This window comes from Aythya fuligula, chromosome 2, assembly GCF_009819795.1.
Source record: "Aythya fuligula isolate bAytFul2 chromosome 2, bAytFul2.pri, whole genome shotgun sequence".
Taxonomy (NCBI): domain Eukaryota; kingdom Metazoa; phylum Chordata; class Aves; order Anseriformes; family Anatidae; genus Aythya; species Aythya fuligula.
This window is the reverse complement of record NC_045560.1, coordinates 151,159,666-151,173,204: the sequence shown is the minus strand read 5'-3', so window position 1 is coordinate 151,173,204 and position 13,539 is coordinate 151,159,666. Positions and strand designations below refer to the sequence as shown.

Below are 13,539 nucleotides of genomic sequence, written 5' to 3'. Positions count from 1 at the left end.
ACTAGTCATTTTACTAATTACAGCCTTTCTGATGCCAGAGACAAGTGATTTCACTTTAATGTTGCTAGCAGAACAAGTCAGCTCAACCTACTTCGTGATATTCTTTTGGATCTGCAGATCCAATTGTAACTGATACTCACTAAAGTGCTCTAAGAGATGGAGGCATATTTCCTGATCTGCTTCTAACCCATGTTGGGAAAACGCTGTCACAATTTTTCTCAGTAGAACTACAGATCTATTTAATACAAACATATGTTAAATTTCATAATACAAATTTGAAATACTGTACTTATATGTATAAATACACACATAAAACACTGCATGCTTATACTGAATACAGAAGGCTTACCATAAGTAAAGACCTCAATAACATGATTTGAATCCTCCTAGTTCCCAAGTCCCTACAATTGGAAAAAAAAAGTTGAAAATCAATTCTTTGCATAGCTTCAAAATATTATTCTACTCATCTATAACACCATTCTAGCAACTTTGTTTTTGACAAGCGAATACAGTAGTCTTGGACGGGATGCAGGATGGCCAGAAGTAAGAGGAAAATATCTCCAAATGCCGTGCAGTACCTAAGCATTTTTGAAAGGGACACTTATAGCAAACCATAAATAATGAACACACATACACAACTGAAACAATAGTAAATGATATATGTGAACCAGACTCAAATCTTCATGTTCCATTTTAAAATCTCCATGTATCTAAAGTGTTCAATTGGTACATGCTTGACTTTATTTTCATAGGCATCAGCGCTCAGAACGTTTTCAGACTTAAAATGTAATTGAGTTCTATTAAGAAACCAGAACATTTTTTCTCCCAAAACTTTGAGTTTGAAAAAAAGTAATCTGCAAAATCAGCAAGACAAAAATATGAAAGAAACCACAGGAAGCCACGCAAAATACCAGTTAACCTGTTCTTCATCTCTTCTCATTTTCCACCTGTTGGTACTAAAAGAAGTTAAATAACTATCGGTATTACAGCCACGTTGTGCTGCTCTTGCAAGATCTTACAAAATAAAAGTGTAATTGGAATAAAGTATTCTATTCAAAAGCAGTCTTTCAAGAAAGTAAAAAAGATACACTCTTAATCTGCAAACCACCAAACAGTGTAAGGGAAGAGCAAGCCTCTACCAGTAAAAAGTTGGCTCCTGCGTAACAGTAGAAAATTCCATTTCCACTGGCTATAACCCTGGCTATATCCACTTGCAGTATTAGTCAAATGTTTTGTGTAGCAGAGAACAAATTTCCAGGTAAGTAATGCAAGACTACCATCAGTCAGAAAGCCTTTCTTCAGAATGACACATACACACCATACTGCTCAGTCCTGTGTTTACAAAAAGTAACAAGGAAAAACTGTAGGGGGGCTCCTCTCCCCCTGCAACTGATAGTCCAAGTACAAAATTCTAAATCAATCCATATTTCAAATGCCTTCCGTGTGAATTGCCTGGCACAGCCAGATTTCTGTCTTCTATGGAGCACTACTGCTCATACTGCAGGGACACAGTATTTTATTTTATTTTGAATTTTTAAAGTATATGAAAAACTAGCAAGAAACAAGAAGAATGAGAGTGACTTAAAGCTAGCAGGGATATCAGACTGCTAGAAAAAGATATGTGGTACAAAGTATCCATGCATACCTGGCCAGAACAGAGGTAACCCTTTCAGTTACTTTCCTCATATTAAGGAAAAGTAGCTTTAAACATTAACATTAAAGCTACAGAAAAAAACAAACAAACAAACAAAAAGTATTATTTCTTAGTATGGCAGCTATTTAATTATAGGTTTATTACAGGAGTAGCTTTTTCCTATTTCTTAATAAAAAAGTAAATCTAAAATGACACAAATTCACTGTAATTTCTACAATTTCTTAATGTGAAATCAGTTTATACAGAATGAAAAGAAAGCAAAACCTGTGAGTAAATTACACAGCTATTTGAAAAAATGTAGTCAGAGTTCAATTTCCCTCATTCAGAAAATACACATTTAAGAAGTTATGGAATTGACAGGCCATTAAGTAGGTAATTTCAGCAATATTTGTAAAGATATGGAGAGCAAAAATATTTTAGTGCAAAATAAGTTGCATTTCAATCAAGTATTTTCTGTATTAGTGATATGCCTGAAGACTGAGTTCACGTTGATGATGCTATGCTTATTTTGTTTCTCTATGGCATTTAATGTAGCCCCCAATAAGTGAGAATTTGCATTTCATTTTTCTTTTTTTTTTTTTTCCCTCCTACTTCTTATTCAGCATTCTAAAATTTATGTTTTTAATTAGAAATTCAAAAATATAGGAATTCATACAAACCCAAGGTGACTTGTATCCAGTGACTGTGAAGTTGACCCAAAAACTGGTACTTTTCCCATAATGAACATCATGATCTCTGACCTCTGGTAATCTGGGAGATTGCTTCCAAAAAATCCTAAAAATAATAATAATAAAAAAAAGGCTGAATTTATAGAAATTCACAGAATTCAAAGAAATATAGAGCCTCTTTAAAAGATAAAACTTATTTATACAAGGAATTCATTTATAAAGTTAAAATAGATTAATACGAAGTTTATTCTATCTGGGTCTATCTTTCGAAATAAACTATGGTTTGTTTTAGGGCAGAATATTCACATGTTCGCTTCTACTTAATGGCATATAGAGTCTTTTCATGACAGTTTCTTCTTTGAATTTTAATATTTTCTAATCTCATCCTCTTAAATGTATCATTGAGAAGTTGTCAACCCTTACCTGTAACTAGTGAGGAATTGTAAGTGTTTCTTGTGGAACACAGTGTTACTACTTTAGTCTGTTCTTATGACACCATTAAATAGAATGGGTTTACTAACAGATCTCAGAGGTTTATAACTATATTACTTTGAGATTATCACTATGAGATAGTGTAAATGCAACTGTGATAGAATTGGAGAGACAATATATATTAAAACTAACTTTGAATTTTATTGTAATAGTGAGAAACAGTCTACTACATATTTTCTACTGCTCCAGAAAGCTGGAAGGAATGAGCAAAGATACAGCCTAGGGAATAGAATTTAAGATACTTAAAGAAGGAGGAATGCAAAGGGCACTGCAAACACACATCATAAATTCACTGCAATATATATCGTTAAACAGAGAAAAATCTGAAAAAAATGAGGGAGCCTATTTTTATGAAATCATTTACAGACACTGTTGCTATCATTTTGAGCGCTGTGCATAAAAAGGTTTCTCCCCAACCTAATGCATTCCATGATTCCATGACACAAGTACTACAGTTAAGTCATGGTAAAACAACTGGCCACTGGGTGTCACTCTTGCTGTGTTTTAACACTGGTTTCTACAAGCTTTCAAGTAGTATCTACAAAACTGCATTACTTCATACAACTTGCCAGCTTATTTTCATTAACAGACTAGTATTAGAGCTGTACCAAAGGTACAGAATGATGTCTATATTTCAATGGATACATAATAATGGAACTAACGCATTTACTGCAATTCCACCAGCATTTTAATTTTCTTTGAGCTTCCTGGCTGCCTGCTCAGTTAATATTATATAAGAACAGTCTTTCAGAAGCCAATTCTGTAAAGTGAGCCTGTGATTTAGACGCAAATACAGAGATACCACTCACCTTTATTCCTTTCCAATTCAAGGTCTGTTTTAGTACCTCCTTGCTGAGAAAAGGGTGGGAGGAAGAACTTAAAAAGTGAGCCTGTGATACCCTCATTACTCACCAATTGTTTGAATAATAGCATTCTGGACAATCCTCTCATCACTCTCCTTGGAGGCTGTGCTGAAAGTGGCACTTCCTGATGAACTGCGCCTATCACCCAACTCAAAGTCAACACTGATGCGCAAGTGCTTCAGTAAGGTATTAAAAACCTCCAGAACTGCTGGACCTGGAAACAACACATGATTGCACTCATCAAGGGAAAGATGCCTTAAGAAAATGAAAACTAGCCTTTTGAGTTTGTCTTTTTTCAGGAGAAATAAGATTAACCAGAGAACAAGCGAAATTCACTGTTTGAAGGATACAGCCTAGAGATAAGCTTGTGTGCCTACATCCTGGTATTTTAGAAGTTACTTCAGAATCAGGAAACGCGATCACGTGTATGTGCACAACCTATTACTATCAAGTTGTATGGGGTCTGGCTGGGATGGAGTTAATTTTCTTCATAGCAGCTCATGTGGTGCCATGCGTTGGATTTCTGACTCAAACAGTGTTGATAGCACATCAGTGTTTTTGGCTACTGGTCAATGGTGCTTCCACAGCACCAAAGCTTTTTCTTTTTCCCACTCTGTCTCAACAGTGAGTAGGCTGTGGGCATGCAAAAAAAAACTGAGAGGAGATACAACCCAGACAGCTAACACAAACTGACCAAAATTACCCCTTTGGTATGGGTATTCCACACCATACAATCTCGAGCTCAGCCAGAAAATCTCAAGGAGAGAAGAAGGAATGGGAGTGACATTTGCTGGTATGCTAGCTGTCTTCCCACATAACTTATGTTATGCATGCTGAGGCCCTGCTTTCAGAGACTTGCTAAACATCTGCCCGCAGATGGGAAATAACGAATAAATTCCTTTGCTTTGCCTGCGCATTCAATTTTTGCTTCACTTATAAACTGTTGCTATCTTGATCTATGAGACTTCTCACCTTCCTGCTATTTCCTCCCTGTCCTGGGGAAGAGGGATGTAAGCAAGTGGCTGTGTGGGTGTTTCACTATTGGTTGGAATCAAATCACCAGAAATTCTACATAGAAATGGTATGTGGCTGCTGAACGGGTTAAACTGTATGAGCTTGCCCCTGAATTTCAGTTACTAAACTCCAGTTCCATTTATTGGATCAAATAACGAGCTCTTCTCATAATATGATAAAAGCCTTCACAAGTTTCATTTCTGTGTTTAAGTGGGTCTTGTACTTGTGAGTCTACGTCAGACACAAGTTAATGAACTAAAGCAATAATGTTTCAGCTCAAGACTGGAGAAAAGCAACAGCAGAGAAGTACACGTGTGTACAGATCTGAAAAAATACTCTAATTTTGTGGAACTATACTACCTTAAATTATGTAATTCACCTTATTTTAGCTGCTTCATATTTACTAAGGTAAAATTCTGCAAGATCATTCTGCTCTCAATTCCTTTGTTACTGGTCCTCTTATATCAGCTGTATCGCAAAGCAGCAGTTGTCTTGACTTCTTGTAGACACACACAGTTCCCTCAAGACTTTGCGACTTCTTATCAAGAAGAAATTCCTGTCTTTCTCAAGGCTGTAAAAATAAATCTACTTTTTTTTTTTTATGCAAAGGATTATACATCCATTAGCAGTCAAACGACCAAGAACATTTAATTAATTATAAATGGAGTAAGATTTCAAGCAAGTTTTATCAGCACACAGAGGAAAAAACTAACATACAAAAAGCCTTCTCCAAAATGCATCTTTTTATTAGTCTGAAAACAAAGCAGAAACAAACACCATCCCTCAAATCTATCCTCTGGTTGATGCCATTATTTTAGTAAGACTTACCTATTGATCCTTTAGCTGCTATTGCAACTGCTTCCAAAAGAACCTGAATAATGCCAGCACGAACTCGTGGTGAATCCCTTTTGCAAACATCAAGGTGTCTGAGAATTTCTTGTATTACATGATGGGAATACTGTGCCTATTAAAGAAGAGAAAATGAGAAAAAAGCTTTATCTGTGACTTTATTAAAGAATAAACTCATACACTATTCAGCTACAGTCACCACCATGTTCCTATTCTACAACATTCTTACAACTTTGTTTAAATTTCAATTCAAGATTAAATAAGGACTAACAAAACTACCATAACACATGATGCCACGCAGATCCATGTAGCCCAACACATAAATGCTTACGGTATTCAGGTACCTAGAAGTGTCTGCAAGAACAGGGGATGTATGACATACTATTTAATTCAACTAAATGCAGTTCAAGGACTTAGCTATCTTACAGAAATGCATTGTTGATACAAACACTGAGTAAACTTGTCTTTCTTTTACAAAGCTGTAATTTCATGACTTTATCTTTTGGGTGTCTGTGCTTTACACAGTCCAAGAGTCAGGCTTTGATTGCTTTGCAACAGACACCCAGTAGTTGTCCACTGGTTAAAAAAAAAAAAAATATATACATATATATATATATATATATATATATACACCAGTTAGTGCAGCGCAGCTCTATATGAAGTTTGTTTCTTGGGTTGTAAGAACAGTACAGCTGTATTGGCATGGAGACACGGCCAACTTAAGACATTTATTTACTAAGCACAATTCCAGAGCAGTATGGTTATCCTGCTCCTTCTTCAGGAGCTTGCTGAGGGACCTCCACAATACCATCAACTAAGCATTCCGTAACTTATTTATTCTTTTGCAAGTGTACATTAATTGAAAATAAATCAGATAACTTAGTTATGCTTTGCGATCAGAAGTTATTATTTGAAAAGTTTAAGATTAAGGAATTAAGAAAAAGGATTTTCCAGATTCATTGACTTAATCTACTATCTAGCATTACTGTGGTGAAGTAAGCATTTAACCCATGTACTCAAAATGTGTATGTGAGGAAAGCAAACCCCAAAAAAACCCTACCTGTATAGAATACATGATGATTTTGAAGCAGGAAACAGCAAATTCGTTGGGATCCCATAGCTTATGATGGTCTAAATGCCTATGGGAAAAAAAAAAAAGATTTGAAATAATAACATTCTACACACATAGCTCCAGAGGTGTAACACCGATGGGCAGCTAAGCACCACCACGCCACTCTCTCACTCCCTCTCCTCAAAAGGACAGGAGGGAGAAAATATGAAGCTTATGAATTGAGATAGTGACAGGGAGATCGCTCACCCTCACAGGCAAAAGAGGAACAGCGTAAGTGAGACCAGTGTAATTTACAGCCTATTGATAACAGACTTGAGCAGTGAGAACTAAAAGTGAACTAAAAACACCTTTCCCTCCTCTTCACCCTCCCCATTCCATCCTTTTCTACCTCCTCTGCTTAAGGCACAGGGAAATGCAGATTGTGGTCAGTCCCCAGCACTCTGCCACTCCTTCATCCTCACTTTCTGCCCTCGCTCCAATCCAAGCATGGGGCCCTTCCCACATGATGCAGTGATGCAGTTCTTGTGAAACTGATCCTGCATGGGCTTCCCACAGGCAGCAGCTCCCCCCAGACCCCCTGCTCCTGCGGGGGCTCTCCATGGGCTGCAGCCTCCTCCAGGTTATACCCACCCTTCAGCTCCCACACTAGCAAAACCTTGCCACATAAGCCCAGTACAATAATAAATGTTTTCCCTTACGGCTTACTAAAAGTTCACCTCGGAGGGATTATTTCCTTACATGTAGGTTCTAAACAATGACTTATTAACTAGGTGAGAAAACTGGGATTTCAGAAAATAATTTGTTTTCAAGGTTTAATATTTAATAACAAAACATTTGGCTGTAACACAAACTCCCATAGCCAAATCTGATCTTCTGCTTTCAGAAATGTAAGGAATCTTAGTCATACCAAGGTTATATAGAATATACCATTTCCATTCAAAGTGCATGCATAAAAATGGACATGGTATTACACGCACATTTATATGAAAAGATTGAAGAAGATGGTTAAGAGGTGGTTTGTACCTTGACAAACTTATAGTTCAAGTAAGATAAAGAATTTCTTTTCAATCAGGAGTCACAAAAAGATGAATGTTACATCCAGAAAAGACTCTAAGAGCTATTCTCATTTTCAAAGAGGTTTCATGAATAATATATTTGGAAACCAAAAATTAAAAGAATTATTCTCTGTGCATTTCCATATAATTCCAAAGCATTTCAGTCACAACATTACCTTCAAGAAATGCCAAAACAAAATCAGAACAATAAATGTTCCTGCTTTTCCTTAAATGTGAAAGCAAACACTGACTAAGAACTTTGTCAGAGTTACAAGCAAGGACAGCTTAAGCATTGTGCTGAAAGGTATGAGTAGGGCACATGTCAGCTTTTCCAAAAAGGAGATACGGAAAAGCATGACAAAAACAAGTGCATTTTTTAAATTTGGAAGAATTTAAATATGAAATTTGAAAAACTTAAATTTGAAAAAAAAAAAAAAAATTGGAAAAAGCAATTAGGGATACTTTTTCATCAGGATGATTTAGGTTAAGCAACATCAACAGAAACTTTCTTACAGAAACTGAATTTAGGCAATGTTTCTAAATAGGTATCTCAGCTACTGAATCACTTTTGGTTTGACCTTTCCCAAAGCCCATAATAAGTATCTAATGATGCTTCAGAATAACACAATTGAAAGCATACAGGTGAAAGAAGTAAGCACTCTGAACACAGAGGGATTGACAGGATGCTTTAACTTACTCTACTTAGAATCTGGAGGTCTCAATTAACTCAGTGGCCAGCTGCTGCCAGCCTAGTGACCCAGCAGCCTACTCAGGTCTCCTTCAAGGTTGATTAAACCGGCAGCAGCAGAATCACCCTCTCATGTCCTAGATTATCTGTCAGTCCATTGTAGAGCTAAGAAAACGTACTGTCTTTTTGACATATTACATAGCTCTAATACAAATCCCTATCTGTAAGATTTTCAAGAATTTTAAAGGTGTAATTTTCAAGCTGGCCTTACAAGGTAATAGCATATTTGCATTACTATTAAATTGGACTAACCGTTGGGGATGGCTACCTTCTCTGTGTACATTCCAAACACACAAGTGTATTTAATCCTACCTTGGCATCAGAAAAACAAACAAAATTACCTTTTTTTAACCTTCAAGGTTTTGCAGATCAATGTTTATTCATGTCTTTTTTCTCCCTAATACCATTCAAGTAGGGTCCATCATTACTTGTACATGACAGCACATTTTAGCTTACCTATTTTCTTGTTGTCTTATCAAATACAAAATCATATTCCCCACTATCTTTATCTGACTGGAACTGATCCTTTGATCTTTTAGGTTCGTATGTGTTCTCTGTTACACCTGGCAGCACATCTTTATCTGTCCCAAAGGTCAATTCAAACAGATTATGGTCAACTACATCTTAAATCAAGGTTGGTTTTGTTTGTTTAAAAACAACTTCCCTCTCAAAACAAGACATACAGTTCTCTTCTTCCAGAAAGGCAAAACATTAGCTTCAGGTAGCTGAACCGATGGGAAGACAGCAGGGGGAAGAAGACAGCCTGAGATAATGTTTTATGTAATAGCTGAATGGACAACATACTTTTTGTACTGGAATTTTCCTTCAAAGAAAAGGATTATTAGATTCATGTAGGTGATACGTTTTATTTGTCATAATGCAGGCAGTGCATTTAATGTAGTTTTATGGTTTTGAAAAAGACCACAGATGACATTTGCAGCATGACACGTTTAGTTTAGTTAAAATCAAGTCGCATCTTGCCTATTTTTTCCCCCAATCTTAGTTCTTTCAATAAAGATTATCTGAGTAAAATTGAAAAACATTTTAATGGTGGGTTAACAAATGTCAAAACCTGCCTTCCATTAAGACCTGATTCATGTACCTAGCAAATGTGCACTATTAGATTTCCCAAATGAAAAGCAACAGCAGAACCACTGGTGCAAATAACTAATAATGAAGTGAGAACCACTAACAGATCCTGAATTCACTCACATTAACAGTCACCAATGAAAGCAATCCTTACACTAAAAAAATTATAAATCAATACTGCTGATTAGAAAGCAGAACTGAAGCTTGTATAGGAATATGTAACTAAATGTCATACATCATGTCTGCTGAACAAGCATGAAAGAGCAGCCTTTTGATAACATTCAAAACCCTTGCACAGATGATTTGGCACAAGAATGGAAATACAGTGAAATGAGCAGGGTGTAACTTGTTATACTTGGGAAGATGTTTGTCTTAGTAGATTTCTGTATCCCTCTGGACCTGCCTCATCTATTCACCATTGCAAATTCATGCTAAATTTCTTGTAACTCGTGACTGTAGACATAAAATACATTTTTTCGTATCTTATTAATAGAAAACTTTCAAATGTTTTGAAGCAGTTTACCAGATAGGCCTCTCAGATTTCATTAAAAAAATAGATTTTGAAATTTTCTAGATAATAAACATAGAGAAACTTATAACCATAGAGATTTTCTGCCAAAGGCAAGGAGAACAAAGGTCATTCTAAACCCACGAGACTTCAGATTTCAACTCTATTCATTATAATCCTTCAATCTTGGAATGTATTCAGCCTCATGATGGAAGAAACACGTGTCTAATATTCCAGTGCCACATGAAGCAAGCCTTCAGGTGAGGAATTGAACCTGCATCTTCATTGCTATCAACATAATAAGTGGCCTTATCTTTATTCCCAGCGCTTTTTAAGAAGTTTTTCAATTGTTGAAAACTGCTAAAGGAAATTGTTTTCTAATCACATATAAATATATTTAAATCCATTTCTTTCAAATCAGATAAAAGTGCAATGGCCTGACTATCGAATTTTCTTTTTTAACAGTTCTGCTCATTCACAAAGTGAAGCTGATTAGATAGAGCACTAGGTTTTTGTTCAGGAAAAGCAGAGCTTGGAAACTTCATTTTTCACATCTTTTGTTCTTCACAAACACTAAAACTTTACGGCAGTTACTTATTTGGTTATTCTTCCTGAAATTGACCAGAAAAATAGCGACCAAAAAGGACAAAGACTTTCCAAGACAGCATGTCCTGATAAAGTCATGGAATATATCCCTAAGAAGAACGTATAAGCAGTAAGAAAACAGCTGCAATATAGTTCCAAATAGTTCATTCGGGCTGCTTAGTACCTTAGTACCTTAGTTCATTTTGTTGGGCTGGTATTCTGGAGGTGCAGTGAATTTTGAAGTGCAAGAAAGCACAGAAACTTTATAATACTCATCTTTGCAATAGTTAAACTCTTATTGGACTGGTATAATGGATGCACATGGAAGTAGGATAATAGCATGGTTCTTCACATTCAATACTTCTGGGAGAATAACACGTAGTTACAAAAGGTTTCTGCCATGATTTAGTAAATGAGCTTCCCTACATTCAGTTTGCATTCCTGTTTGGGCTTAATAGTAGTAACTTGAAAATAGCTTTCAATAGCTTGAAAGTCTTACAGTGTATGAATCACATCCTTAGAGTCTGTAGCAAGAACTACACCATCTAAAAGCAGGTATTCCCATAACAGATGAGTATTTTGAAGATCTACAAGAAGGACCAGGCAGAAAAAAAAAAAAAAACAAAAACAGAAAGATGCTGGACTTGACATACCAGCAAAAATTTGTAGGTGCATTTGTGTATAATGTGCATACTGTGTACACATCTGCCATTCTCTGGTAACTAAGATGTTAAAAACATACTCCACAGAATATCAAAACGGGTCTTGGAAAAAAATGCAAGAAAGTAGAAATCTTAACTTTATTAATCTGAGCACAATACTCCTTTGTGCAACCTGGTTTCTCTCTTACTGACTGCAACAGTCATCAATACTTAGGAACAGTTTCCCACTATAAAGAAATGTTAGCTGTGGCAACAACCCATCCCAATCATTATACTACACTTCTGAAATCAGCAGAATGGGACTCACGTTTCTCCCTAACTATCTTCAAGTTAACAGAGAGTCAACAAGTGATGAGTTTAAAAAAGGGGTAAAGTTTTGAAGAAATATGAAAAACTTAGCAGAATCCTAAAGGTTGAAAAGAAGGAAGGAACTAATGTAACATAATTAGAGGATGAAATCTGAAAGTCTCTTAAGATCTTCCATGAATTTCCAACTTACGCAAAAACTGGTCTGACAGCATTGTTCATAATTCCATAGGTGGCTCTTCCCAACAGTTCTCTGAAACAGTTTTCAGCCAGCAGAGCAGGATTTTCCTCTTTCTCTCCTCCTGTAGGAGAGGATGGAAGGCCAGTTCTGCTGAAATACGACAAAATAACATTCAAGTTACTGCTGATTAATATTCATCTTCCTTAACATACATTGTCTTGGTTCTACAACATTCACTGCAACACTGTTGTCCGCTGTCAAACTGTTGATCCAGGCTAGAATCAACACACATATGTAACAAATGTGCATTAAAAAACAGAACTCTGATTAAAACATTGTTATTTAACACTAGGACCATATGGATCTTCATGTTTACCCAGTACTGTGGACTATATTAGTAAATATGTAAGTGGCAAAAACAATGGCTAATAATACTGATGTGACTAGTTACTCATTGTATTTTGACTAAATACTGTCCATTATAAGTGAGAAACGAAGACCATGACAAGAGATGTGCAGAATTTTATTTTGTTCAGACTAATGATCTCATTCACCTGCCCACTACTGAATCCATACTGTGTGGGTGGGTGTTAAATAAAACTCTTAATACTTCTGCAGAAACAGATGGCTTGCAAGTTTAAAAAAAAAAAAAAGCTGATCAAACTAATCAGAGCACTGTCACCCACACAGTTACCTCTAACTAGATAATGTAGAAATTAGGGGACAATCAATTAGAAGGTGACTAACATTACCATGGAGAGGACTGTGCTGGGTGCCCATGCCCAGGTGCTGGCTTGCAGCTGCAGGGCCTCCAGGGCCTCTGTGGTGGCTCCAACAGCCCCATGGCAGGACCCAGCTGAGACCAGCACCAAGCTGGCGACGCCTTGGGGAAAACAGATTTCCAAAAGGGCAGAGCGGGCACAGGCTGAGGAAGAGGCCCAGGGCGAGGGAGAAGCAGCAGAGGGCCCAGGCCCCAGGAGGAGGAGGGCAGGAGGGGCTCCAGGCCCACAGGCAGCAGGGATTCCCCGGCAGCCCTGCAGAGCCCCCCATGGAGCAGATCTCCACCCTGCAGCCCGGGGAGGGCCCATGCCGCAGTAGGGGGACATTTCCTGAGGGAGCTGCGGCCCTAGGGAGCCCCCGCGGGAGCAGGGTGTTCCTGAAGGGCTGCAGCCTGGGGCAGGGCCCCCGCTGGAGCAGGGCCATGGGTGAGGAGGAAGGGTGGCCAAGAGGGGCTAGGGGGGAGCTGAGCACAGTCGCGTTCTGTGCCAGCTGGGGTAGAGGGTGCAGGAGTGACGGTGAACAAGAAGTTCTTTATAAATTATTATTTATTTTTTATTATTTTTGTTTTGTCCCTCACTTGCCAAATCTACTTTAATTGGCAATAAATTAAATTACTTTTCCCCAAACCAAGTCTGTTTTGCCCATAATGGTAACCGGTAAATTAAGTTACCTGCTTGTGTTTATCTCGAATCCAAGGCTTCTCCATCCTACTCTCTCCCTGTCCTTTTGAGGAGGGAAAGAGCAGCTGAGTAGGAGTCTGGCCTTTAGCCACAAGGACTCAAAAGCAAGCAGAGGATCTATTTCTTAGAGTCTGCATCAGTACACAAAGCTCTAATGTTTCACCTTATTTAAACATAATGCTTTATCAAGTTGAATCTTGACCTTTATGATACTTTTGGGCAACTGGACTATGTTTATCACGCAGATTATGTTTATCACATAGAGTGTTACCAGTAACATAGACGTTTCTATATTTGGAAATATTAAGATAAAGATACCGATGTTAATTTCTC

At 37.3% G+C, this 13,539-nt stretch overlaps 1 protein-coding gene across 4 annotated transcripts in view; it reads right to left on the bottom strand.

The window, feature by feature from the left end:
* EFR3A (EFR3 homolog A) overlaps positions 1-13,539 on the bottom strand; it is an 81,886-nt gene that overhangs the window by 24,340 nt on the left and 44,007 nt on the right. For 3 of the 4 annotated variants that reach the window (XM_032181354.1, XM_032181357.1, XM_032181355.1), the window contains 6 exons: positions 11,759-11,896; positions 6,601-6,679; positions 5,520-5,655; positions 3,727-3,891; positions 2,314-2,428; positions 350-401 (listed from right to left, as the gene is read on the bottom strand). In XM_032181354.1, coding sequence (XP_032037245.1) covers positions 350-401; positions 2,314-2,428; positions 3,727-3,891; positions 5,520-5,655; positions 6,601-6,679; positions 11,759-11,896 — 685 coding nt within the window. The remainder of the gene's footprint in view (positions 1-349; positions 402-2,313; positions 2,429-3,726; positions 3,892-5,519; positions 5,656-6,600; positions 6,680-11,758; positions 11,897-13,539) is intronic. The other variant, XM_032181356.1, reaches the window with a different exon arrangement.